Source organism: Spodoptera frugiperda, chromosome 30, assembly GCF_023101765.2.
Source record: "Spodoptera frugiperda isolate SF20-4 chromosome 30, AGI-APGP_CSIRO_Sfru_2.0, whole genome shotgun sequence".
Taxonomy (NCBI): Eukaryota; Metazoa; Arthropoda; class Insecta; order Lepidoptera; family Noctuidae; genus Spodoptera; species Spodoptera frugiperda.
In genome coordinates, this window is record NC_064241.1 from 4,361,488 (window position 1) to 4,389,280 (window position 27,793).

The window sequence follows — 27,793 nt, forward strand, 5'->3', positions numbered from 1 at the left end:
CGACCGTATTACATTTTATTTATTATTAAATTCCTATGACGAGCCTTTTATCAGGTGTACCTATTAATACCTAATAATTTCGAAAACTGAAATCACAACGACATTCTACCCAACACGAATATAAATACATCACACAATAAACAAAGAACTTACGACATTCAGAAGACAAAACACATCTATCGTCTTCCTCGCTGAGCCTAATATAACCTCGTTTGCACACACAACCTCCAGGACACGGGAATATTGGGTCGCATATGACAGTACCAAGGCTATCATCCTTTGGACAGTAGTCAGATGGACATCCAGACACTTTGCAAGAGACGTAAGTTTCATTTTCACCACATTTCGGTGATCCACCTAAAGAAGAAAGATTAAATTAAGATCATTGGAAATGAAGACTAACGGTGCTTTTCCATCACATTAATATGTATACAGATGTAATAGCTAAGCTGTGAAACTATGTGACCATTTCCACCGATACTAAGCATTACTACAGATGTGCGAGTGAGATGCTCAGCTCGAGTATTCGATGCCTTATATCACTAGTAGGGAAACCATTTTTAGCACATATCCAGGGCACGCATCTATAGCACGCCCCTGTAGAGCGTATCTTTCCATACAAAACACATAGCTTAGCACTCAGCTAAGCTAAGCTAAATAAATATTATGATTGGTGGAAGGCAAACACATCCACAGCAACGTAACATAACACATCTCTGGTGGAAAAGCTTAATGTTAATATTTAATGTATTCTATACAAATATGTTAACAGATGGCGTTTAAAAAAGCAAAATCAAACAGAAATGTGATTCTAACCTGGACAATCATAGGGACTGATGCAAACACCACCAGGTTCAGACAAAATGAAGTCGTCATTGCACACACACCCAGGGTCATCACATACAGTTATGCAAGCGTCTCCAGTGTCAGGTTCATCGCACGTAGCTTGACAAGGACTGGGACATTCCGAATATGTAGCATTTGCATCACCTTTGCAAGCTATCGGAGCTGAAATATTAGGAGAATCCTTTTTTTTTTATTCGACAAAAACTAATGCTTGACTACAATCCCACCTGATGGTAAGAAGTGTGCACAAAGTCGAAGTCAAAATTATTTATTTCAAATAGACCGGGAAGACACTTTTGAACATCAATCTTGATAAAATACATACGAGTATCAATAATAATCCAAAACAAAAGTTATTTTAAGCAGATTATAATGTTTTGAGCAATCAGAAAGTTTAGAGAGAACTAGATTATTATTAAAAAAATAGGGACATAAAAACTTTGAAACTGATATTTTTAACTTACGACATTCCGATTCAGGTACACAAACATCGTCCTTGTTTCTATAGAATCCGTCCATGCAAACGCATCTTGGTGGAACAGGGTATGGGAAGTCGCAAGGTATACCTCTATCTTCACATCGCTCAGAAGAACAACTTGAAGGACTGGCCTCCCATATCTCATTTGGTTTTTTACATTCAAATGGGGCTAAAACATCATGATAAGTATTAAGCAAGTAAAATGTTCACAAAAAATAGAACAAAAATTTATGAACACGGTAAAAGGACATGGCTAAACCAAAGTATGGACGTCGTAATCCGTACAAATAAATATTGTATAAATATTACCATATTTATACAATATGGGTACCCCCAGCAATAAATAAAGCCGCATAATTAAAAATTGATATTTTGTAATTAAGATGGTCCAGAAACTTGGCATATCTGCGCAATCCTGAAAATAAAGTAGCGTTCCTACGTCAAACAACGTTACAAAAACTTCAAACTATAACATTGCTATGAACTTTTACCAAGGCGTTTTGATGTACCTGAGCCGAAAGTTATTTATATATGAGGTAGATAGGTAAACAATTCTGCTTATACTAGATAATGAACACAAAGTAACCAAGGACATACACAAAATATACATATAGTAAGATTGTGCAATCTTATACAAAATATATATTTTGTGTCGATCAAAACATTTACAATTATTTGGTTTCAGAAAAAAGTCATTATATTACCGTTATTAAAAATTGATGTTCGTTTAATTATTTCGATTTGATTTTCGGGGAAACTAATGTCCTAATAATAGCTTGCAGTACCTACTTCAAGTAAAGTTATAAGAATTACTCTAAAGTTATAAGAATTAGTTAAACACAAAATAATTCATAAGTGAATATTTAAATGATAATAGCAGGGTTAGCGTGAAATTCGTATTCTTGTTATTATGCCTGGGTCAGTCATTTAACCATCTCCTTTCATTGGCTTTTATAATGACATGTGCAAAATGTAATAATAGTATTAGAAGTGTACTTTTAACAAGATATTCTAGACCGTAACCGTAAAAAAGTATGCAAAAATGTATTTCCAATAATATCTAAAGCTTCTTACGACATTCCGAAGACTTAATACACGTCTCATCATCTCTACTGCGATATAAATAGCCTCGTTTGCAAGCACAGCCGCCCGGGCAAGGGTAGGGAGGGTCACACGCGACCATAGCCTGACTGTCTTCAGTGGGACAGTAGTTAGTTGGACAACCCACTTTACAGTATACATAGGTTTCATTGGCACCACATGTTGGTGATCCACCTGTAGAAATAAAAATGTCATTGGTTTGGATCCCTATATGTCGAGATGAAATGTTGCGAGTATTAGTGTGATTGCCGAAAAACCAAAAGTTATAACTTCTTGGCAAATAATATTAGAACTTGAGACGGGATATTTTTATTTCATATCACGAGCATAGACATAGATAAACATGGTAAAAATCCCGACCCAAGTTCTAATATTAATTTTAGTGACCATGTCAGTTTAAAAACTTCTTGTCAAATTTTCCTGGTACCAAAAAAGTAGATACTTAAATAACTTCCCCAACGACAAAAAGATCACATAACTGAGATAAAGCAATGTCTAAGTGGCATTTTAGTTTAAAATGTCCATAATCATCCAGATCACTATCACACTAATCCCCTTCATTACTCTTTTCTATGACGAATAAAATCAGATTCTCACCTGGACAGTCACCTGGCTGAACACATTCACCATCTTCTTCTATCCGAATATATCCCTCTTTGCACACACAGCCATCAGGCAAACACACGTCTATACATGGTTGATTAGAATCCGGATTGTCACAAGTAGCTTGGCATGCGCTTGGGCATTCCTTGAACGTTGCATTGCGATCTCCATTACATTGAGGCTCAGCTATAATAAAACATTGGAATTTACGAAACTATCCACTAAATAATTGTGATGACGTTAAGGTCAAAATCATGAACACAAAATTAACGGATGATAATTTAACCGATTTCTAACATCATTAAGATTTTATTATAAGAGTGAGACATACAAAATTGATTATTATGTTATCGGCTTACTGACTGTAGTAACGCGACAATCGCCGCGTCATATGTCACGGAACGCTGCTTATGAATGTGAGCCTCTAGCATGGATTGAAACTAGTCAAGTTACTCGTCAAACAATTACGTCAAACTTAATAACTAATCATTAAGATTTTATTTAAATTCAGTACACCTATGATAAATGGGCTAGAGCACAATGAATTCTTGTTACCTGGACAATCTTCAGGCTTTATACATTTTCCACCAACTTCAGTTAATACATAGCCCTCATTGCAATCGCAGCCTCTTGGCAGACAAATAGCTGGACAAGGTTTATTTCTGTTCTGATCTGCGCAAGTCAGGGGACATGCACTTGGACAATCCCTTGCTGTTGCGTTACGGTCACCGCCGCATCCAACTACTAAAATAATTTCAAAAAATTTTGAATTTTGAATCAAAGGAATAAGTTTAATTATTCTTCATTAGACTTATTCACACCAAAATGTACCCTTTTATGAAAAAAAAGAAATACTGTTATACCTGGACATTCCTCAACCTTGACACACTTGCCGTTACTTCCACGAACAAAACCCTTTTTGCAGACGCATCCCTTAGGCATGCACATCAAAATACATGGTTGGCTGGAGTTAGGATCGTCACAGGTTGGTTCACAGGCACTCGGACAATCACTGAACACTGCGTTGGGATCCCCATCACAACCTTCGATTTCTGGAACTGAAATAAGGAATCCATGACTTTAAAACATCACTATTATATATAGGTTAATTTTGGAGTTTACGAGTTCAACAGGTAAAATTTGTAGGTGGGTGAGGTTATGTATGTATGTAAAATAAAAAATAAAACACACAATTAGCTGTCTAATAATTAACATATTTTAAAGTTTGTTTCTTTAACATTTTTTACCTGGACAATCCTCTGGTTTCACGCATACCCCTCCAACATCAGTAAGAATGTATCCTCGTTTACATGAGCAGCCCGGTCGACATACAGCTGGACAGGCCAGCTTATTCTTTCTGAATCGATTCCGACACGTAGTTGGACAAGCACTCCCACATTCAGTTTCTGTCGCATTTTTGTCACCATTACATCCATAATCCACTGTAAACAAAATCACTATAATATATACTTAGTGTTCACCTACACAAAAATCTCGTCTTACTGTGTGAAATAAATTCAATGCAGCATTTTTTTTATTTGAATCTTCTGCAAGTTGGAAACAACTCAGCGTAATCATAATAGGGTTTAGAGATAAGCGTCCATAGGCCGGCGTCGTACGCATCGCACGCATTCCGTATGACGTCATCAGTACGCATCGCATGTAGGCATTGCCGATGATGCGGTCCGTTCGGTGCGGATTAGTGGACGCATTTGTATGAGTTTCTATACTAGACAAACTAAAATCCGTTGCGTGCGATACGTACGATGCGGGCCTGTGGACGCTTACCTTAAATTAGCATATTCTACAGCAGCAACAATTTCGTCTTTAATAAATTTGGAATAAGGTTGAAATACCTGGACAACTCGATTGTTTAATACACTTTCCGTTCTTTTTTTCTCGGATAAACCCTGGTTTGCACACACAGCCACTTGGTAGGCATTTCCTTACACACGGCTGGTTAGTATCTGGGTTATCACAAGTGGCTTGACAAGCACTGGGGCAGTCAGAGAACACTGCGTTGGGATCTCCATCACAACTTTCTTCTGGAACTGAAATCGAAGATGGAAAAAGTCTCGTTCTAGGCTCTTTTATATGTATATACGAGTATATATATATAGTTTCAATGTAAGATTATTGTAGATAATCACATTTTATTGAGGTTTCTACTTTCAAAATAATTTTCTGTAAAAGCACAATCTCGCTACCTACTGCACTGCTACTACATAAAACAAATACAATACATAAGGCAATAGGGATGACAATAAAATGTTCAAAAATAATCACACTCTCATATTATAATATAAATTTGATGAACTACTTAATTTTCGACTTTTCCTAACTAAATTTCTAGAAATAAGTCTGCTATTTGACGTGAAAAACTTATGACGTCATAACAGAGTGTTTCATACAAAGTTCATAGAAAATATCGTTTTTGACGCTTCGAAAAAAGTATTGAATTTGACTAGTAGGAAACATTCCTATTATAATTTTATTTTGTACTTCGTACCTGGACAATCCTCTGGTTTCACGCATACCCCTCCAACATCAGTATAAATGTATCCCTCTTTACATGAGCAGCCCGGTAGACATACAGCTGGACAGACGATATTATTTTCTTTGAATCGATTCACACACGTAATTGGGCAGCCACTACCACATTGCGTTTCTGTCGCATTTTTGTCACCATTACATCCATTATCCACTGTAAAGAATGTCATTATAGATTCAATATTCACCCACACAAAAAAAGGCTTACTGTATGAAATATAAATTCAAAATTCTATGGAGCATTTTTTAAATTTGAACTCAGAGTAATCATAATAGAGTTCAAATTAGCATATTCTACAGCAGCAACAAGTTCGTCTTTAGCAAACTAGTCTTTAATAAATTTGGAATAAGCTTGAAATACCTGGACAACTCGATTGTTTAATACACTTTCCGTTCTTCTTTTCTCGGATAAACCCTGGTTTGCACACACAGCCACTTGGTAGGCATTTCCTTACACACGGCTGGTTAGTATCTGGGTTGTCACAAGTGGCTTGACAAGCACTGGGGCAGTCAGAGAACACTGCGTTGGGATCCCCATTGCAAGTATCAGGCGCTAAAACAGAAATAAAAAATGAAGAATAGTTTACGCAAAATTCAAAAACTGAGTTGAATAAGCTTATTTTATTAGTTGAATTAAGAGTTAATATCGCTTGATATAAGAGCAAAGAGGTCCACTTGAGGAGCTGAAAATACACAAATTGCAAAGAATTAATATCGCAAAGAATTCAACATAATCAGCTTTTAATAGTGGAAGTTGCAACGACTATAACAGTAAACTACAATTAAACAAACTATGGCAATTTAACCTCTTCTTCTGCTGGTATAAGAGCCACCATAGAAAATACGTTGTGTCTCGCGTAGATCTACGCTCTGGCACAGCATGCTTTAATGTCCACATAACTTCACATTATTATGCAATGTTTAGCTCAATTTTCTCTTACCTGGACAATCTTCAGGTTTAATACATTTTCCTTCTTCACTTCGAACATATCCTGGATTACACTGACAGTCTTCTGGGAGACATATCTCGATACAAGGTTTATTTCCAGCATTTGGATCAGCACAGGTAGCCGGGCATGGCGTTGGGCACTGTGTTAGCGTTGCATTGAGGTCACCCTTACATCCTAATGATGCTGTAATTTTATTTCAATTGATCGTTAGGTTTTGTTTGCAAAATATTGTTAAGTTGAAAAATATGCCCGAACCTTTACTTGCACCAGATTTTTTGAAATGATACCTTTAATTGGAGTTTATTATCTTTTTTAATTATTAATTAGTCCACTAGAGTGTATGATATTGCTATCACTTTTTGTATAGCTTGACTGTCATGTCTTCAAAAATTGATGGTGAAATTCATGGTTTACAAAAACTTTACTTACGGCATTCAGAAGCAGGAACACAAACGTCACTATCATTCCTATGGTATCCCTTTTTACAGACACATCTTGGTGGAACCGGGAATGGATCTACACACTCCCTCTCTCTTTCATCACATCGTTCTGGGTAACAACTTGTAGGGTTTCGATCCCAAACCTCATTTGGTCTAGTACACTCGACTTCAGCTGAAATAAAAATAACATGACTAAGGATACGGGCATTTTAGTATAGACTTTAGTCCAATAGGTGTCGGATGATGAAAGTTAGGCCAAAGTAAAATTAAATAAATTAGACAAAAAATTAATGAGATGCATAAGTTATTATTATTAAATTAAATAAAAAAGATTTTATATTCAGTAATTTAACTACAATTCGGCATTGATGCTTAAGCACCTTAAATTGATAACATTAGAGTTTAAAATACATACACACAAAGTTACTTACGACAATCTGAAGCCAGAACACATTGAGGGTTTTCGTAACTCTCGTACAAATAGCCTGGACTACAAGCACACCCGCCTGGACAAGGGTAGGCGATAGAACAAGCAACCATAGCTCGACTATCATCAGTTGGGCAGTAGTTAGTAGGGCAGCCCACTTTACAACTGGTATACGTTTCATTAGTACCACATAGTGGAGATCCACCTAAAGAAGTAAAAATAAAATGATCAACACTTAAAAGAAGAATAGAAGATGAAAAAAGTGGTTTCAAAATTGTAGCGACAATATTAGTTATTCTTCGTGAGCAAAGTTCTGTTCTGGCTTATTTAAAACATAATACCATTGTTCACTTACCAGGACAATCTTTTGGATCTACGCAAACACCACTTTCAGACAAAATGTACCCTTGTTTACATTCACATCCATTTAGAATACAAAGAAGAATACAAGCTCGATTAGCTCTATCTGGGTCTGCACAAGTCGGTCGGCAAGCACTTCCACATGATGTCGCCGTAGCATTGGCGTCACCTCTGCATCCTACAAATTGTAAACCAAATATTTTTATTGGTCCTAAAATAGAACCTTGTGGCATACCACCTTTCATGATCATTACCAATGGGATCGAGCCGTTACATGCATATTGAGTGTATAAGATATGTGTTAAACCTGCACTCTTAAATTACGCAGAAATAATAATATATTTAAAATGAACTAAGCAGTTGATTCTCTAAAATTGGCCTTGACATTTTTAAAAGTGATTTGATATTTGTATGAACATCTATGCAATGCTATAAGGAAAAAATATTGATAAAAACCAACTTGCAGAACATTCTCCACTCGGAATACAAATGCCATCACTGTTCCTAAGATAACCCTTCACACAATTGCATCCAGGTCTACATTCCATTTGTGCACATAGATAGTCGAGGTACAAGCTTTCACAAGATTGAGGGGGACATAGAATTGCGCAGTCTGATGACTCTTCATTTGGTCCACAAACAGGAGCTGACAAAGACATATTGTTTGGTCAGTGAACTACGTAAATGAGAAACGTAAGAGAAGAAAGACCAATGAAGAGAGAGAGACAGAAACAGTGATGTGAAAGAAATAGGGAAGAGTTGAAGAAGGAGTTTTGAAAACCAAGAAAGTTGATATAATAAAGGAATAGAATGAAACAGATCTGGAATGTTTAGATGAAATCTTAAGTAGTCTAACAGGTAGATAATAGTTGGAGACAGCTATACTAGACTTACTAGTTTAGTTACTTGACATGAAATTTAGAAACCAAATTACCATTATGATTATGTACTGAAATCAACTGACAAACATAATAATATTATTGCAGACTAGATTTTAATAAACGAGTAAATAAACATTTGTGATACTGACAGTGATTGTCAGATTACACCTACAGATAAAAAACAGAGAAAGACAAATATATTATTTCAAAAACTTGCGACCAAAAATAGGTTTATAGTGCTGATGATGGAAAAATAAAGTATAAAAGACGCAAAAGATAAATACGTACCATTGTTAGTGTTACATTGCTCAGAAGGTACGCAGATACCTTCAGAGTTCCTCAAATATCCATTAATGCAATCACAACCAGGTTCACACTCAGCTTGTGGGCAAAAGTATGTAGTATAAATACTCTCACAAGTTTGTGGTGGACAGGCAATTCGGCAACTAGTTGCTACTTCATTCGTTCCACATGTAGTAGGAATTGGAGCTGGAATAAAGACATCGACTTTTACTTCTCGAATTCTAGACCTAAAAATATTGTGACACTCACATTTGGTCTTGTCACACGACCAATGTTAGAAGTCTCATTTGATAGGGAAAATAATATTTTGCCATTAATTGTGTACTTCTATGAATTAGTTCCATCAATTGCATAAGATTCACGATTGGCTAATCATCTAGATATACTGCTATGAATACTATGTGAAAAATTTTCATCAAAATTCAAATGAAAGTTTAGATAAAATCTACTGGCATTTAATGAGTAAAATTGTAGAGGTCCATCACTGGCATTGGTATTATCATCATTAGCTGATCATTTGCCTATACTGATAGAAGCAATATTTGGAAAAATGTAAAAAAGAATGGAAGTTTAGGTAAAAAAAAAAATATCCTTACGGCATTTGCTTTCATGAATACAAGGGCCCGTATTGTTGTCATACTTTTTGAAATAACCATCATCACAGACACAACCTGTGTATGGTGCACAGGCGCCAGATGCATCTGTAGTAGATACCTGACGATTCCCACACGTCTTTGGGCAAGTGTTATCGTTTATCGCGTAATGAGAATGTTTGGGGCATTCCGGTACTGTAATAATGATAAGTAAAACATTAGTCTTCCTGGCAAGATAGGTTTGTTTATTTACTACAAATACTGTATCTAAACACAGTTTTCTGTAATTTCAATATGTTCAACAATAAAATTGATGTCTCTATAGCTCAATATTTTTCAAGCAGCATATTTTCACACTACCAGTTACTTAAATTAAAAACACCAAGCTTTCGCCATTTAGGTGCTGTTATTTACGTAATCCTCTTAAATCTCCACATCAGTGATAAAAATTTGAAATCTCGAAGACCAAAATAAAAAATTAAAAGCAGTCAATAAATAATTCCAAAAATATGATAATATCACTGCCTCATTGGTCGAATGGTCGCAAGTGCGACTGCCGAACAAGGGGTCTCGGGTTCGATTCCCGGGTCGGGCAAAGTATAGCTGGGCTTTTTTCGGATTTTCGAAAATTTCCCGGTAGTAGTAGCACGGAGTCTGGAATTGTGTCCAGTATATGGCAATAGGCTCACCCCTATTACATGGGACTTATAACACAAATGGTGAAAAGTGGGTGTACATTGTATAGTGGCATTACGTGCCGTAATGTGCACCTCTACCTACCCCTTCGGGGATAAAAGGTGTGACGCTGACGTTGTATTATTACTTTTTTTACAAGGCGTGACGTTGTGTGTGTGATAATATCAATAATTAAATACCTGGACAATGCTCCAACTTAATACATTTGCCTGTTTTGGTGTCTAGAACGTATCCTGACTCACATTCGCATCCCTCCCTCAAACACATGGCTGCACATGGCCTTGGGTTGGGATGGTCACAGGTCAATGGGCACGGATTGGGACATTCCGTGTATATTGCATGCGGGTCTTTGCATTTATTTACTGTAATAGAGAGAACAGCACAGTTAATACTATTTTTAGGATTTTTACTAGAAATACGCTACGTATGAAAGTCGTTAATTTAGGGATCATTACTTAATATTGATCTTTGAAACGACGATTCGATTCCTGGATCGTGGTAGATCCTTTTTTTAATTTCTCAATAAACATGGAATCTGTAGTTGCGCCTGATGTATAGTAATAGGTTAATATCATTTAATAAGGGGTCATAACAGTCCGAGTGAAAAGTCAATATTGAATTGCATTACGTGCAGTACTACCTACAGCCTCATGGATTAAGATGCATAATATTATAACGTTTTTTCCAAAAGCAACCCTATAATAATAGAAATAAGATATACGTTTTTAAATTGATAGATATGACTGATAGATTAAATAGAAATAAAAATCAAATTTCCTTACCAGGGCAATGTTTACGCTTAATACATATTCCGCCAATCTTATCCAGTACATATCCTTTGCGACATTCGCAGCCATTTTTGACACAAGCCTTCGTACATACTTTTGGTTTCGGTGTGTCACAGGTTTCTGGGCATGGGTCAGGGCAGGTCTTGTACTCCGCATTCGGATCTCCGCACAATATCATTGCTGAAACAATTTTGAAACTAAAGTCTTATGTTGGAGGTCGTATTATTGTTTGGCGTGATGAAGACATTTTAATCATTAAGTTATCAAAATTAGGTTGTTGTGTAAGTGTCTAGGAGATCATTTTATATACTGCAGATAATGTACAGTCGTAGTGGCCCAGAGGGTTAAGACGCCCGCTTCTCATGAATAAGGGTGCGGGTTAAAAACCTACTAATGGCAAGTACCAATATAACTATTTCCGAGTCAAATATACTTACTAAGATTATTTACCACTGACAAACTGTGAAGGAAAACATCATGAGAAAACCTGGGCTATATACATACTCAGACCCTTCTCCGTGTGAGAAGAGGCCTTTGATCAGCTTTGGCCGCTTATAGGCTAATGATGTGATGTCTGTATGGTTAATGTAATATTATACAACACTACACCAACAAAGTATTTTATTTTATTCTATTTTATTGTATTTATTTTTTAATTATTGTACCTATCACCATTTCAAGGCAAAATATAATGTCAGTATCGTGCATTGCATATTGCATTTAATAGATTAAATACCTACCTACGACTAGTGCAATTTGTGCAAACAGATAACAATACTAAATTATATATTTCGATCAAGCCATATTATATTGACTGACCTTTTTACTGCAAACCTACCGAGCAGGTTTCTATGATATTTATAGAAACTTCCAATTTTACTTAAAACTAGCTGATGCCCGCTGCTTTGCTCGCACGTGTTACATACTTTGTGACTAAAGTTATTCTTCATGGAAAGGTTAGTCGCTTTAGAATTCATTTGGTTGCAATACGCAACTGCCAATATCATGGTTTGATCAAACATAGCTTTTATACTTTATACGGAAGGACGAATTTAGCAATCACTTCCAATGAACCAAAAACGTAACCAAAACTAATTTACACGTGTTTACAAATACCTAATTTTAATGAACGTCTATTATGATTAAACAAATAGGTACTTCATACACGTGTGGCCATTATTTGTATCCATGAATCACGAAAACGTGATCGTTTGTTGACGACCAAATCGCAGCATATAGAGCTAGTTCCTAATTTATTTCATTAGCAACCTTATTCGAAAATTATAGAATATAAAATCTGTTTAACACATTTGTCAAATTGGTGTAACTTGATATGTCTGCCAAAACAGTAGCCTTTTTTTAAGGGGGAAAATCATCCAATGAATTCTCCCGCCTTGGGTGAGGCAGGAGGGAGTGTCAGACTCTTACTGACTAAAAACCACCCCGTTCCTTCTCCTGTTTTGAGCCGGAGCCCCGGTAATCTGTTACGTTGTCCGCAGCTCCGGGTCGGGCATCAGCCCTACTGGGCCCCATCTGGCCAAAACAGTAAAGTAACTCAGTACCCTTAGTACGAGTTTTCTTTACGTTTAAAGTAGTCGAAACGAGAACGCGTTCGGCGCTCTGATTGGTCGACTCGAATAAACCAACGTAAAGCAAACTCGTACTAAGGGTACTGAGTTACTTTACTTCATGTAAGCTGACTAAATATTAGCATTATTAGTTTCAAACAATATAATATATCCTACGCGTGAAGTATTTAATGTAGGTCTAATTGTTTTATAGAAAAGATTTTTAATACAATTATATATCAAACGGCTGTGTAATTAATATATTCATGAGTATGTATGTATACAAGTATGTATGCATTGTAGCCATGTGAACAGTTCCGTATGTTTTGTAAAGCCTTTTTGTATCCACTAGGTAATAATTGACGCACAACACATGACACTCAACATGTTTCGTGGCGTTTAAACTACAAAATGTCTGAAATATGACGAAAAAAAGATACAGAGGTTACTAACAAATATAAGTATAACTATGGGAAATCATAATTTTTCCTCGAATTATTTAGGTATAACTAACTAAAGTAAGTTGTTTGTTAGTTTTTCTTTACTAACTTTAAAAAAGGACTGACTGATTCTCAGTTTATGTTTGTTTGTGTGCGATCATTTCGCGTTTTACGTTTTAAAGACATTACCTGACTTAAAAAAATGGATGCGGCAAATAAAGTTGAAGACTATTCACATTTAATAAGTTTTGTATTATTAAGCTTTATCTTCTTAACCAATCTTCTTGTTGCATATTTACCTATTAAATGAAATAAGCTAATTCAAGTTTTCACGTGTTATAAAACAATTTTTGTCAACTGCTCTACTTCATCAATTACACATCAACAGCCTATAAGTGGCCACACCTGACCAAAGGCCACACAAAGAGAAGATCTAAGCAATAATCACCACGTGTGCTCAATGCGGGTTGGCAAACTGCTCTACTTACAACACGTAGATTCCCGAACACAAGGTCCTGTAGCATCATCGTTCAGTCTCACTCGACCTTCATCGCAGACGCAGCCAGTGTGTTGCTTGCAGGAGTCTGAAGGTGGCACCAAGCTGTTCGCACAGGTCCGTATGCATGTCGGGTCGTTTTCCGTATAGTGCTGATGTTTCGGACACAAGGGACCGTCGAACATACCTAAAAGAAGTAAAATTGCCGAATTTTAAAAGCAGCTTGAAAATTAATTAAATCATTCCTATTCCTCATCTAGTTATTTTAGCGATTAACATGTAAAAGTGTGTTGTAACCTGCTTGCTTAAATAAATATCATTGATCATGTATTGGACTAGAATAATTTTGAGAATAATGATTATTATTTTTTTTATCTTGTTGTACTGGTTTAATTATTGTTATCGGCTTACTTACGTAGGTAACTGTTTAACGCGGAACTTGACTAGTTTCAAACCATTGGCTAGGCGATGTTGCGCTGCTGACAGTTACGTGAGTAAGCCGATAACATAATAATTAATTTAGTATGTCTCACGACAGTTATAATAAAATTGTACTGGCTGAGATTTTCCAAACACTCGGTTTTTAAAATTACTAGTATGGAGTCTGTAACATGTAAAAACAATGAAAAGAATTGTATACTAAAGAATTTTAATTAGAAAACGATTTGTGTTTTTCTTACGCACTGAACAATAGGGTTCAATAACACAAAGAAGGTATAAGATTTGGTTTAAGGCCTTGAAGGATGAAAGGATCTTTATATAGGTTACAAAGGGCTTACCCAGATTGTAACAAAAGCCAGCATTGTAACGTCTAGACAAAATTCCAGGAAAAAAGTATCTAAACAAAAATGGAACAATCAACCGTGAACAGACCAATAGGGCAGTAGACAGGGTATGAAAATTAAAAATTCTAATTAGTCTGTCAGTTAGATAATTAAAAAATAATTAGACACGTATTTTTTTATATTATCTCAAGGTCACAATACTTAGATACAGCTAAGTTCAGGATTGGTAGGTTGCCACGTCACATAACCCTATAAAATATTCAAAAGTAACAAGTCGAAATTATTTAATCTTGTGAAATAAGAAAAAATACGTGTTTAATGATTTAAAATAATCTACAAGATAGACATTTTATTTGCTACTCCTAAACTTTAATTCGTTTTATCCAAGATTTCCTTTTTATCTTATATGACAAAACAAAAAATACTTGTCTAATTTTTTTCCATTACCTACCTGACGGATTAAAATTAGATTTTTAATTTTCATACCATTTTTCTTTAGTAACGATTTTTTATGATAAACAATTGCTAAGGACTGGGTTAAATAACCGTTAAATGACTCTGAGTGCACGAGTTAGTCCTCAGACACACGTAAAAATATTTACTTACGACAAATAAATTTCGGAACGCAAGGCCCAGTTCCATCAGCAAATAATCTCACGGAACCATGGTCACAAACACAACCAGTGTATGGGTCACAAGGTTCCGAGCAGGACCTGAATCGGTCCGAACAGGTCTTGATGCAATTTGTATTATTTTCCGTGTAGTGTTGATTTGGTGCACATTGAGGTTCTGAAGGAAAAGGTAATTATATTATTTAAGTAAAATTAAATTTACCATTTAACAAAATTTTCCCAAAAAGAGAAAGATTTTTGGGAAGTAAAGGCATAAGTGAGATTAACGGAGTTCCAATTCCCTGTTTCCCAATCTTCCCAAATCCCGATTCCCCTTCAACCCTTAAACTTCTGAAAAGGCCGGCAACGCTCTTGTAACGCCTCAGGTGTTTAGGGTGTCCATGAGTGACGGCGATCAGGTAATCTGTAGGGTCGTTTACCGGCTTATACCGTAAAAAATCTCTAGATTTGTGCTCTCTGGAGTCCAAGTTTGATCCCATTGTATGTTTAGTATACAATAACAAAATTGTTTGTAATTTTGGAATGAAAGAAAAGAAAGAAAGAAAGAAAGAAAGAAAGAAAAATCATTTATTCGGCACCGGGCACGATGCACCAAAACAAAACACAAAATAGAAGAAAAAAAAATAGGAATCGTATATAACCGTCTATGACGTAGGAAATAAGACAAAATTAACGTATCTTAAGTACCTACTTTATATTTAAATTATTTCTAACTAGAACACATGATAATACAAATTCTGTCATACAATATATGTACTACATTGTTTGTAATAGTTAGTAATTGAATTGAAATTCTTATTATTCTTGATTTTCTTTACAGTTCAAGTAAAAACGATAAAATCAACACTCGTTAAAGATCACTGTTGGTAGTCCAACAGTCAACACTCTTACAGAGGACCATTAAACTACCAACGGTCCTCTTCTACATAAGAGAGTACTTTAGAGATCATAAATCGTTACTATTGAGTTATATATTAGGTTTAAGTTTTATACATCAATGGTCATTACCAAATCAATAGCCTGATACACTTCTTTAGAAATTTTACATAAACCTAAATCGATTCAGATAATTTGAATTTGACTGCATGGTTGGCTAAGCAACCGACTACCACGCTACGTGTAGCGGGTTCGATTCCTGCATGGATCCATGAAGAAAATCCTAGAGGAGCAATATTAAAAAAAGAAACAAGAATTAATCTAGTTTTTTCGGTCGTTAATTGCCATAAAATAAATCTATATTTCTATTACATTCCTACCTGAATCGTCACATGACGATGACGATGGTGGCGGTCTCACACTGGAAAATATACCCCCAACGTAAGTTAAAACCAGAAACCCGACAAACACCAACATTTCAACCGTACTGTATGTAGTACATGAAACATCTGCCGTATTTATTAACTTTGTCACACAACTAATTATTCATTATCGATTGAAAACGTTTTCAATAAAATCAAACAGAAAAAACATGCTAACTTTAATGTATTAAGTAAATAATTAAAGTAAGTAAGTACCTACACGACGTCATTGCACGATTTTTCAATAAAATTATTGTTATGAAAATTTCTATTGGTCATGAAATGTGTTTAATGAAAAAATATACAAAGGAAACATGTTTTTTCTTATAATTATTTACTAAGCGTTGTATTAAATACTTCTTTTACTCGTATTAAAAAGTATTTAGTATTTTTAATTGCAGTTTCATTTTTGTATAGCTATGTAGTTGAATGTTTATTTTAAAACCTTTAACGATAGTCGATAATATGCCTGTGTCTCTTCTGATTGCAAATGTCCATGGGAGCGCAACTTGCATATCATAAAAAGACTCCAGGATTTGGCTCTTGGATCATAAGCGTAAAATAAAACCAGTTATAGATGTGCTTAGGTTATAGGTATAGCCGATGTAGTTTTCTATATTCACATAGCTTAGTTCTTTTTTTTTAAGGGGGGAAATCATACGATGTCTTCTCCCGCCTTGGGTGAGGCGAGAGGAAGTGTCAGACTCTTACTGACAAAAACCCACCCTGTTCCTACTCCTGCTTTTCGAGTCGGAGCCCCGGTAAACCAACTAGGCAGTTCGCAGCTTCGGTTCGCAGTCTACACACAATTATAGAAAACTGCGTCAGCTATGCTAAACTAACTTAGCTTCGCTCTTGGTCTAAATAAGAGCAGGAAAAGATACGGAACTGTTGGTTTAAATAAAAAAATAATTAAGTGAACTACCAGTAAGGTATCATTCGTTTAATTCTTCATTGAATGTAACAAAAAATAATTATTTAAGAAAGACTAATTAACAGAACCAGTCCTTTTTATTGTCAGTAATAAAGTAAAATAAATATGATACAGTACCTACAGTGAAGTATTATATATTAACGTTTTTGTCTTTTTCGATAAAGAAAAGTGTGTAAGAACCGTGGCAATTGGCGTTCCATTGTCTCTGCCTACCCCCATGGAAGACAGGCGTGAGGTTATGTATGTAAAAATTCAAAGCATTTTAATCGACCAGAATACAGACTGTTTTATTAAAAAAAATGTTTATTTACACTTATAAAGCGCTAACATAGAATATTATTAATTTAATTTGAATTAATATGATATTTACCTACGTGTAAAGTAATATGAACAATAGCAAAATTCCGTGTTACCGTAACTAATTCAAATAAAAAAGAAACACGTGTTTGTCTATCAATAAAATCACAAAAGAAATACTTAATAGGTTTCAATTATTGATTGTTTCATGTCTTATGTCATTGACCTTGAATGTAAAAATTTGATTTGGATTTGGAACACTATACAATTATTTATAATCAAGTACTTAAGTAGGTAATTCCTAGAACAGACTTGTGGCTAATTGATAATAGGTACTGATAACTATTAAAACGGTAGACAACGGTTGCCATTACGAGCACCTCTGCCTACCCCTCGGGGATTAAAGGTGTGGCGATACGTATTGACACGGTAGAGGCTAAAACATTCTCAGTTTATTTATTAAAACAATGATTAGTTACTTCCACACGGGTTTACCCACTCTGCTCGGCTCTCATTGAGCGTAGTGCGATGTTTAGCCAATAACCTTCCTCAATAGATGCACTATATGACACAAAAAGAATTACTCAAATCGGACCAGTAGTTCCGTAAATTGGCGGGTTCAAACTAACAAACAAACTCTTCAACTTTATACATAGGTATAACACTAGTATAAAATTAGGAACTTTTCTGGTTCTCTATACCCAAGGGAAAACCTGTGATAATTTCCAGAATTAATCTACAACAATTTGCCTAACTGGGATTACTACCAATTCTCTTGTGCTCGTAATTACGAATAGATATTTCTTCTTGTATGCAATCAATAAGTACCGTACCTAATTTAAGATACTATCCGCTGTATTCAGAGTCAATTAATGGTTACTTAACCCTATCTTTAGCAATCGTTTTCGATGCAAAATCGTTACTAAGGAAATAATTGAAATGTCTGTGAATACGACAGTATAATACTTACAAATAGTAGACAAACCTTTATTGTATATACTTTACATCTACCTGGTATAAATAGGTAAACAGGAACACATATGAAAAGGCTTTTAGTTTTATAATGAAAGCCGACGAAGCTTTTAGGCGTTAGCCGACGAAAGGTATCGTCCAGTTACTTCTATATGTACAGTTTTCCTACAATCTGCTTATATGTACTTATTTACTAAGGTGAGTTCTTGTTTTGTTACCTAAGGGTCGAGCGGTTGCTAATGCGAGGAACAAAAAGTTTTATTTTCGATTCCACAGCCTTTTATTCTAAGGATCTTGTCCTTTGTTCTAAGATTTGGTACGCAAATTAAGAAATATTTCAAAATCAAAAAGACGTTAATAAAATGTATGTCGGTTCTGTATTGAAGCTACTGTTAGATGACAAAAATCAACTAAATTAACGTCACTAGTTTAATCTGTGTTATTGACAGCACTAGCTGTCATGTTGACGCTGTCAGCTGTCAAATGTGACAGATAAGTAAATTTTACCGCGACAAGAGATGTAAGTTGTAACGGTCTTATTCGAATACGTTGTTTTTAAATATTCAAGTAAGTATTGAGTTTTACTTAAAACTACCCAATTCATTAAATAGACCAGTTTGACAATGACAATCTTCGTTTTATTCCAATAAAATATTCTTGCGTAATCAATAGACATAATAACAATATAATACACCACCTAATCTTATTACAGAAAAACATAAACAGCCTCAATTATCACTCACAGGTCAGGTCTCAGTAGGTATTTCCATTTAGGTACAAACAAAACGAACCTAATATTGAACCAGTAAATCAATAAGACCTTTAGTCCACGTACAGTAATTGAAATGAGACATCTTCCTTTACCTTCACATGTTCCCATAAGTCATCAAGAACATTAGTATGCACGTTACGATCGCCCGGTCATAAGGCATTAACAGACTGCTCACATCTTAAAGTCAGTGTTACACTGAGGGTCTTAGGGCCGTTTTCACTGTTGCTATGTACATAAGTTAGTTTTTCTTAGCTTAAAAATCACATGAGTATGTGATTTTTAATGTGCATTCAGGGGTCGTTTTGAGAAACTAGGTACATCTCGAAAATCTGGATTCCTTACGGAAAACCGACGTGAAACAACGTTTGCGTTTTGTTGTGTGAGTGAGGTTACGGTAGCCCCGATTACTCCCCTTCCCAATCCCCGATTCCTTAAATTCCTAGCCCCCACGAAAGGTCGGCAACGCACTTGGTAGAGCCCCTGGTGTGTCCATGGACGACGACGATTGCTTGCCATCGGGTGATCCGTGATCTAGATTACCGGCTTATAACAAACAAAAATCCTTAAAGGTAAGTTAACTATTACCTTACCTTAAGACATTTCATTGTAAAACCACCTTTACAAGGAAGGCCGTGTCTCAAGAGCCTCTAGTTACTGAGAATGGGAACATCAAACTGAAACTAATTTCAGAAACATTAATTTGCGAGTGATGTCCGTCTGGGAGGCTGTTACCTCTGCAATGGTTTATGGGTCAAGTTCGTATATTAACCTTTCTATAAGTAATTATATTATGTACACTCGTCTATAAAGCAAGAGGAATGGTGATATGGTACGTGATGTGTTTAGTGTATGTTTGTAAAAATTAGGTTTGATTAACTAATCAGAGGGTTTAGTACGAGTTTGTTTTACGTTTATCGAGATCGAAACGAGAGCGCGTTCGGCGCTCTGATTGGTTGTTTCTTTCGCACCGGCCAATTAGAGCGCCCTCGTTAAGCGTTCTCGTTTCGTTTTCGGTCAACGTAAAGCAAACGCTGGTTTTTTGGTCGAGTAGATATAATATGCGATCTGTGTTTAGCATAGGCGGACATCAGGAGTATCTACAGGTACTAGTTATGCAGCCTATTAGGTACAACTTAAACTTAATACAATTTTATGTTTAATATTTTATTTAACTATTAACGGTGTCTTCATCATCCTCATCCTCATCATCATATCAGCCACAAGACGTCTACTGCTAAACATAGGTCTACCCCAATAACTTCCAGATAGGCCGGATGGAAGCGACCTGCATCCAGTGGCTCCCTGTGATCTTAAGTCTTTGACTGCCAATAGAAAACTGATGAAGGCAAATCCTCCGCTAACGTCGGTCACCGGTGACCCCCGTGGCGTTTAAAGTGTCAGGTCGTCGGTTAACGGTATAATCCCCTTATATATTTTACTCATTTTTTCCGACTCTACGAGATACGTTACAAAAATCTTTATGAAGCATAAAAAATGACAGAACGACTCACAGTTATAAAATTGCAGCTATCTTACTAAAGTCGGCGAAGAGCAAAGATCTTCCAAAATATGAGTACTTGAGTAGGTCAGGTACAGCAGTACGAAAGTTACGAAACAAGCCATTACGAGTGAATTTTATATTATTCGACATTTCAGTAATTCCGTACGACGGTCATATTCACTGGGGACCACGGTACAAAGAGATATTAAATTTAAAAATGTACGCTTGCGAGATTGCTCGACGAAATACACAGTACGTAGTGTACGTACTCGAGAAATATTTTGGTTTGTACTGTGAGTCTGTGAAGGGTTCAAGATGTAATGTTAGGCAATTTAATAACAAGTGGACTGTTTTCGATGTTGTTATTTAATTTTTATTGTGTGAACTCAAATCTTGTATAAATATTTGTACCTATTAGAACTCCAAAGCGAAAATTACACTGGAAGTTTTCTTTTCAACTATACAGTTGTGCAGTGCTTGAATGCGCTCTTTTCTTGAAGGTTTGAAGATCATATTGGTTCGGAAATACGCCAACGACTGCTCAGTTTAAATTTAAGCATTTGTGGAAGTATGGGTTCATGCAAATAAATCTTATATTGTAGAATAATTCTGGTAGTGAATGGTTAAAAACTCTTTCCACAGTAATGTTTCATGCAAATAAATCGTATATTGTATAAGAAATCTGGTGTGAATAGTTAAAACCCTTTCCACAATTTTTAGTAATTCACTACATGTAGGTACTTAATGCATTCCTTACAAACAAGCTTACAAATTCACAACATAAAAAAAAAACAAAAAAAACGAGTAGGTAAACCCCTTATACCTATAATTTTATTGCAAGAAAAATGTACGAGTAAGTGGTGAGGGGGGGGACACTTTTATATCTCATTTACAATCCACCAGCGTCACAGTTTGATGGATCGTCAAACGCTGAATGTCGAGACACTTGTAGCCATTGCTTTGAGCAGAGTTTCATTGCTTGTTCAACTTGTAGGTACAATGTCCTCAGAAAATGTGACGAGGGAACTTCATTATTGTAAGTGGCCTTACATTTTTTTTACTGTTGTTGTAAAATCTTTTTTTTTTGTCTTTTCTTAATGTTTTTTGGTTGTGTCTGATTCATTAAATAAGGATATAATTAGCTATTTCTCTGATTACCCCCATCCTCAAATGACATATACCTACCTACCTATAAAGGGACGGCAACGCGCTTGTAACTCTTCTAGTGTTGCGGTTGTCCATGGGCGGACCCTATTGCTTACCATGAGGATTACCTTTTGCTCGTTAGCCGTATATTTTTATAGAACAGCCATACCTTACCACCAGCGGTTGCCTTAAACAATGCAACAAAACTTACAAACAAAATATAACTACTACCTAATTTATATTAAGGAAATCAATGCCTATCAAGATCTTTCATTTCAATGCCATTTAAAAGAAAACAGTTTCAACCAATCTACGTACAATTACATAACAGACATGAGATCCAAAAGAGGATTCGTTTCGATCATTAAAATTCAATTTGAGACGGCCATTTAGAATTGTTTAAAGGGGTTGCTGCCCTCAGTGACCCTTTCCGAACCTTTTACTTAGCAATTAAGGTGGCTACTGATATTTTATTGAGAATTCTCAAGGTATTTTAAGGAAGATACTAATTTAGTTGATACGTAAATTCAGTTTCTTGTAATCTCGATGTAATGGAGATTTGGTATGAAAATTATTACGTTTGATAGGTATTTATTTCAAACTATTACTAGACTTCTCAGTAGCGCGGAGTCTGGAATTGTGCCCTGTATATGGCAATAGGTTCACCCCAACAGAACACATGTCATGGGACTTATAACAAAAATCGTGCAAAATTGCGTGGACATTCTACAGTGGCATTACGTGCTGTAATTTGGTGTACATTGACCTAAAGACCTACCTCCATGCCAAATTTCAAGTCAATACGACTATTGGAAGTGGTCTAGTTTTTTGATGAGTGAGTGAGTCAGTCAGTGAGTGTATAGTAAAAATTGCGATTTTCTGACGTCAATATCTCAAGATCTACAATAGGTACATTAATGAAATTTTGTATTTTAGATAAATAAGTAGATCTCGATAGATACTAGAAATTTCATATGCGTAGATAAAATAGATTTTGAGTTATAGGTGGGTCGAACTTGGCCCGAAATGGTTCGTTTAATATAACCCACGGCCGGTGTGTCGGTTTTTTTGCTCGAACTTGGCGGACACACTGCCGTGTGTCTAGATGTATGTTCTTCATTACAACTTTAAGAACAGTAGTTTAGTTGAAAACCAGTAGGTAAATGAAGTGAGAGTTTAAAGACAAACAATAATATGATAATAAAAATTAATTTATTTCAAATATTATATTAACAATTTTACCACAAAAATTATGATACAATTTATTCTTTCACAATCAAAATAAACATTTCATTATTTTACAAGATATACAAGTGACACTAAATTAGGTAACATTTTATTCTCCAATACGGAATAAATAAAAATTGGTTAGTATCGGTTTGGCACAAATCACATAAACAAGCCAGATTCAAAAATTAATAAAAAAAATAATCATATAAAAAAAACTGAGCATTTTAATTCATTATGCTAACTTTATTTTATTTTTTATTCTCTACGCCGCCCAATGCACATTCATGGATTAAAAATGTTCCTTTTCTTATTAAAAACAAATAAGAGAAAGTTCGCGTTCCAGCGACTAGTCAGGCGCAAGTAAAGACATAGTAAAACCTTATAATAACTTTTTAACAGTAACTGGCACAAAATTCGTAAAGAATATGTAAAGAAGTAGAAAGATTTGTTCTTAAGAATGAAATTTTAAAACTTCAAATAAAAGTTACATCTAATTAAAAAAAATCTGGCGCCAACATTGGATCCAACGTTTGTTCTCATAAGGCAGTCAGTTTTTCTTTACAAAAGTAACAGAACAAACATTGGTTCCAATATAAACGGTAAAATTTACGTACAAAATTGTTTGAGAGTAAAGATGGCACTCTGCCAGAGACGCGTAAAAATAGATTTACAAAAATAGTTAAGTAATAGAAGGTTTTTGTACCTGCATTTACAGATCAGGTACCTTAAAATATACATCACCATGTAATGCCATATTTACATATTTATTATGCACATTTTGTTCATAAAAACAGGGACTAGCCTTGGCTAAGAAATTACAATTATCATTTAATTAAGTACAAAAATATAATTATCTAAAAATTCGTTATTCACATTATAAACTTTTATTATATTATTTGAGAGTTCAGTCGTATTTTTAACGTGAAGATAATTATTTATATTCGTTGAACACAAACGTTACACATTAAAAAAAAAACATTCATTTTTTTTTCGGACGGTATCCACTTTCACTTTATAAGGTCACTTTATTGTCATTCAGTTTGTTAACACTTTGAAAAAAGGAAATATTATCACTATGCCTTTCGAGTTAAGGTTTATAATTCCGTGGTGGTTTCAACTGGCGACTGGTCGTAGTTGTAGCCGGTAAAGTTTCGCTTACCGAACGTCACATTATCGTTGTCTGATGCCCTGGAATAAAAGAATCTATTATTACGATTAGCAGTTCATAGGCTTTAATACAAAGGTCAGTTGGTAAAAGTAAGACTAAGTAACAAGTTGATAACTACTGCAACGAACGACATCAATAGTATGACTGAATAAAAAATGTTGTAGTGATATCAAAACAGAAGGTTAGAAAAGAAACACATAAAAGGACAGGAATGGTACGACAATATTATATTATCATCAGCTAGAATACAACTACGGCTTAAACAAAGAAATCTCTCGAGAGAGACAATTTTCACAATGACAATGATGACTTCTAACCCTTGGGCGAGGCGAGAAGTGTCAGACTCTTACAGACTAAAAACCACCCCGTTCCTACTCCTGCATTTCGAGCCGGAACCCCGGAGACCATGCCTCATAACTCTCACACTTGACATTGGCTTAAAGATCGACATTACGTACATTTTACGGGACAGGTGTGTCGCTGTTTTAGAACATCTTCCATAAGAACCAAAGCATTAAGAAATCAAAACGTATAGAAAAGCACACAACAAACCTTTGCAAGCCAGGTATCTCATCGTACGCCATTATAGGCTGCGTAGCTTTCTTCTTATGGTTATTCCCACCATTGATCTTCCGTCCTAGAGTAGTGGCCAGTAGGCCGGTGGGGGGATGGTTATTGTTGACGCGCGGCAACGTGCCGAGAGCGTTGTTCAGCGGGTGCGGCGCGGTCGCCGCGCGACGGTTTAACGTTTGCGTGTTACGGCTTAAAGCTGAGTTGTTCGCTATCGGCTCGAACACCTACAATATTAAAATGTATTAGTCACAGTTGGCTAAGAAATAAAAAGCGACAGCAGGAAAGACGGCTACGAATTGTTCAGAATTCTAACACGATGATTACTACACTGCCAAGTTAGAGAGTGATGACAAAGAAGCAGTTTAATTTATCATCATATCACTCGCCAGACGCAATGCTGAACATAGACCTGTCAACTATCTAGAAGTCCGGTTGGAAGAAAACAGCATCCAGCGGCCTCCGGCGACTTTTATTAGTGGTTTTATATACTTTTTCTATCCTAAACTTTGACAACATAATATATTTTTATATTTATACTTCTCTATATGACGTAGGATAGCGGATTTAATACTTGATTTGATATAATCTCACCTGATTGCTATGCATGTTGTTCAGAGTTCCCCCGTTCTCGTTCACACTGGATGCGCGCGCAGTTGTCGCTGTCTCCGAGAGCGTGGGACTACGTTCACCTGAAAGAGACACAAATAAAGTTAAGTATTAACAAATGAGCCTTATACTGTTTCAGCGATGAAGATACGAATACGTATTTTAATTTTAGGTATTAATAAAATAAAAAATCAAAATACTAAAGTTTTTTAAACAATGTACAGGGCAAGTAATAATAAGATACAGGGTATTTCAAAGGTCAGTGTAAAGCCAATGGTGCTAATACCAATATGAATAGGGGTAGTATGGCTTTGCATCGACTTCCGAGCACCATGTAGATTTTCAATACCTAACGCTTTGCAATTTATTTTTAACCTTATTGCAAAGGCGATAGAGTTAAAAATCTATATTTATCTACCCAACAGCTACAGAATTTAAATGAAGTATTTTACAGGACTGCTAAAGTAAACTTACCATTTTCTTTGGTCATATACTGCACACTATGTATGTTGAATGCATGGTTGTTTGGACTGAAATCCAATTGCAAGTCAGCATCGTCTACCGCCATGTTTAGAACCTATAAACAGAAAAATATAGTTAGAAATATCTTGTAAATTTTTTGAAGAATTAAATGAATAAAATGAGTTTCTAATTTAGCGATTTTTTATAAGACTTTATGATTTTCAAATGAAAGAAAGAAGAAATTGTGAAAACTATTCAAGTTTGATAATGCAAGACTAGAGTATGATGTATGCGATAAAAGTACTACACTTATTTTGGAAGATTTTTTATCATTTACTGTATCACTAGAAGTACGCTCTGATAAGTTGGTTTATTCGAGCCGGCTAATCAAAAGCAAACTCATACACACTAAGGTACTAAAACCTCTACTTATCTGATTTTATTTTCGTATTCTATCGAAATAATGGTTTTTGAATGGATTTCTATTTCATATCAAAATAAACCCTATAATTTATTTTTCTAGCGAAGATTCAAAACAGAAGCTTCTGCTTGGCAGTCATGCATGCTTTTTTTGACGAGGGAAAATCATCCAATCACTTCTCCCACCTTGGGCGAGGGAGAGAGAGTGTCAGACACGTACTGACTAAAAACCACCCCGCTCCTACTCCTGCTTTTCGAGCCCCAGTAACTTTCTAGGTAGTCCTCAGCTCCGGAGTCATGCATGCTACAACTCGATAACTAATACAGTTTATTAAATGATAAAAACTATGCAAAGTTCAAAAGGAAACCACTTACATGTTGACATCGCATGCAGAAGCGATACAAAATACCATGCGAATGTAATGAGATGACACAATACATACTCGTTTATTTACCTGTGTCTCATACCGCGGCGCGGGCTCGTCCTCGCTGGACTCGTAGCCCGACGCCGGCCGCGGCGTTGGCATCGACATACTTAGCGTGCCGTATTGCTGTATCGCTTGTTCTTTGTGCTTTTTGTATCTGTGAAGGAATTTTTTTTTTAAGTGGTAGAATCTTTTAGCATATGTTTAAGGGTCGATTCATATCTGACGGAACATTCGTCGCGTATCATATCGGTCATGTAACACCAGAACAGACAAATGTATAGAAGAAATTAATTGACCGTTCACGTTCAACCGATGATACGTCAATACGACCGATGATACGCTCGACGTATTTTACGTCAGATATGAACCGACCCTAAGTTTAATTGTATATTTAGTGCAGTGACGTTTAGATTGACAGTCTCACAATTTGTGTTTGTAAACGAACCCACGATAAAAAAACCCTCAATTTTACCTTGTATTTAAAATACCGTAACAGTCTAAAGACGTATAGATTAGGTGTGGTCAATAGACGACATAAGTGTCATTTTATGTTTTTTTTAATTACAAAAAGACCCAAAAACTAGTAAACATTATAAGTGACACTGACCTATTCCAAGAAGCGCAGATATAGATGGTGGCGGCGATGGCGGCGACGAGTACGACGGCGGCGAGCGCGATGAGCGCGGCGGGCAGCGCCGTGGCCAGCGGCGCCGCCGCCACCTGCGGCCGCCGCGCCTCCACGGCCCACAGCGGCCCGCGCGGGCCAGACACCGCCGTCTGCAGCCGCGCCGCCACCGCCTTGTGCATGCCCTCCTCTACCGCCCTGGAACGAAAAATGGTGGTTTGTTATCTTGACGTTTATTAAATCTTTGACTGCCAATAGAAAACTGTTGAAGGCAAATCCTCCGCTAACGTAAAATGTGTTAATGTGGCTCTAGTCGTTCGTTTTCCCATACAAATTTCAGCATGCATGTTTACCACATCGATAAAAAAGTTGATACTAGACCGATCTTAACTGCTGAAATTATGAACCGATCTTGGTTGAAATA

General features: G+C 35.9%; 2 protein-coding genes across 17 annotated transcripts in view; both read right to left on the reverse strand.

Annotated features, from left to right (window-relative positions):
* Window positions 1-16,358, reverse strand: part of LOC118269916 (zonadhesin-like) — a 31,074-nt gene extending 14,716 nt beyond the window's left edge. For 3 of the 9 annotated variants that reach the window (XM_050706759.1, XM_050706755.1, XM_050706757.1), the window contains exons 1-23: window positions 16,194-16,358; window positions 14,912-15,094; window positions 13,513-13,707; window positions 11,011-11,196; window positions 10,408-10,590; window positions 9,536-9,727; window positions 8,925-9,125; window positions 8,216-8,401; window positions 7,751-7,933; window positions 7,400-7,600; window positions 6,958-7,140; window positions 6,520-6,711; window positions 5,940-6,131; window positions 5,538-5,732; window positions 4,885-5,079; window positions 4,276-4,470; window positions 3,892-4,086; window positions 3,584-3,772; window positions 3,023-3,214; window positions 2,399-2,599; window positions 1,311-1,493; window positions 817-1,008; window positions 154-357 (exon numbers count right to left, since the gene is read on the reverse strand). In XM_050706759.1, the coding sequence (XP_050562716.1) occupies window positions 154-357; window positions 817-1,008; window positions 1,311-1,493; window positions 2,399-2,599; window positions 3,023-3,214; window positions 3,584-3,772; window positions 3,892-4,086; window positions 4,276-4,470; window positions 4,885-5,079; window positions 5,538-5,732; window positions 5,940-6,131; window positions 6,520-6,711; window positions 6,958-7,140; window positions 7,400-7,600; window positions 7,751-7,933; window positions 8,216-8,401; window positions 8,925-9,125; window positions 9,536-9,727; window positions 10,408-10,590; window positions 11,011-11,196; window positions 13,513-13,707; window positions 14,912-15,094; window positions 16,194-16,290 (4,315 nt within the window). In that variant the 5' untranslated portion in view covers window positions 16,291-16,358. The remainder of the gene's footprint in view (window positions 1-153; window positions 358-816; window positions 1,009-1,310; window positions 1,494-2,398; window positions 2,600-3,022; window positions 3,215-3,583; window positions 3,773-3,891; window positions 4,087-4,275; window positions 4,471-4,884; window positions 5,080-5,537; window positions 5,733-5,939; window positions 6,132-6,519; window positions 6,712-6,957; window positions 7,141-7,399; window positions 7,601-7,750; window positions 7,934-8,215; window positions 8,402-8,924; window positions 9,126-9,535; window positions 9,728-10,407; window positions 10,591-11,010; window positions 11,197-13,512; window positions 13,708-14,911; window positions 15,095-16,193) is intronic. The other 6 variants (XM_050706760.1, XM_050706752.1, XM_050706753.1 and 3 more) reach the window with 5 other exon arrangements.
* Window positions 16,359-23,052: 6,694 nt separating this feature from the next.
* Window positions 23,053-27,793, reverse strand: part of LOC118269554 (cadherin-99C) — a 153,697-nt gene continuing 148,956 nt past the window's right edge. For 4 of the 8 annotated variants that reach the window (XM_050706768.1, XM_050706763.1, XM_050706764.1 and 1 more), the window contains 6 exons: window positions 27,352-27,567; window positions 26,760-26,898; window positions 25,909-26,011; window positions 25,420-25,517; window positions 24,808-25,052; window positions 23,053-24,290 (listed from right to left, as the gene is read on the reverse strand). In XM_050706768.1, coding sequence (XP_050562725.1) covers window positions 24,182-24,290; window positions 24,808-25,052; window positions 25,420-25,517; window positions 25,909-26,011; window positions 26,760-26,898; window positions 27,352-27,567 — 910 coding nt within the window. In that variant the 3' untranslated portion in view covers window positions 23,053-24,181. The remainder of the gene's footprint in view (window positions 24,291-24,807; window positions 25,053-25,419; window positions 25,518-25,908; window positions 26,012-26,759; window positions 26,899-27,351; window positions 27,568-27,793) is intronic. The other 4 variants (XM_050706771.1, XM_050706770.1, XM_050706767.1 and 1 more) reach the window with 3 other exon arrangements.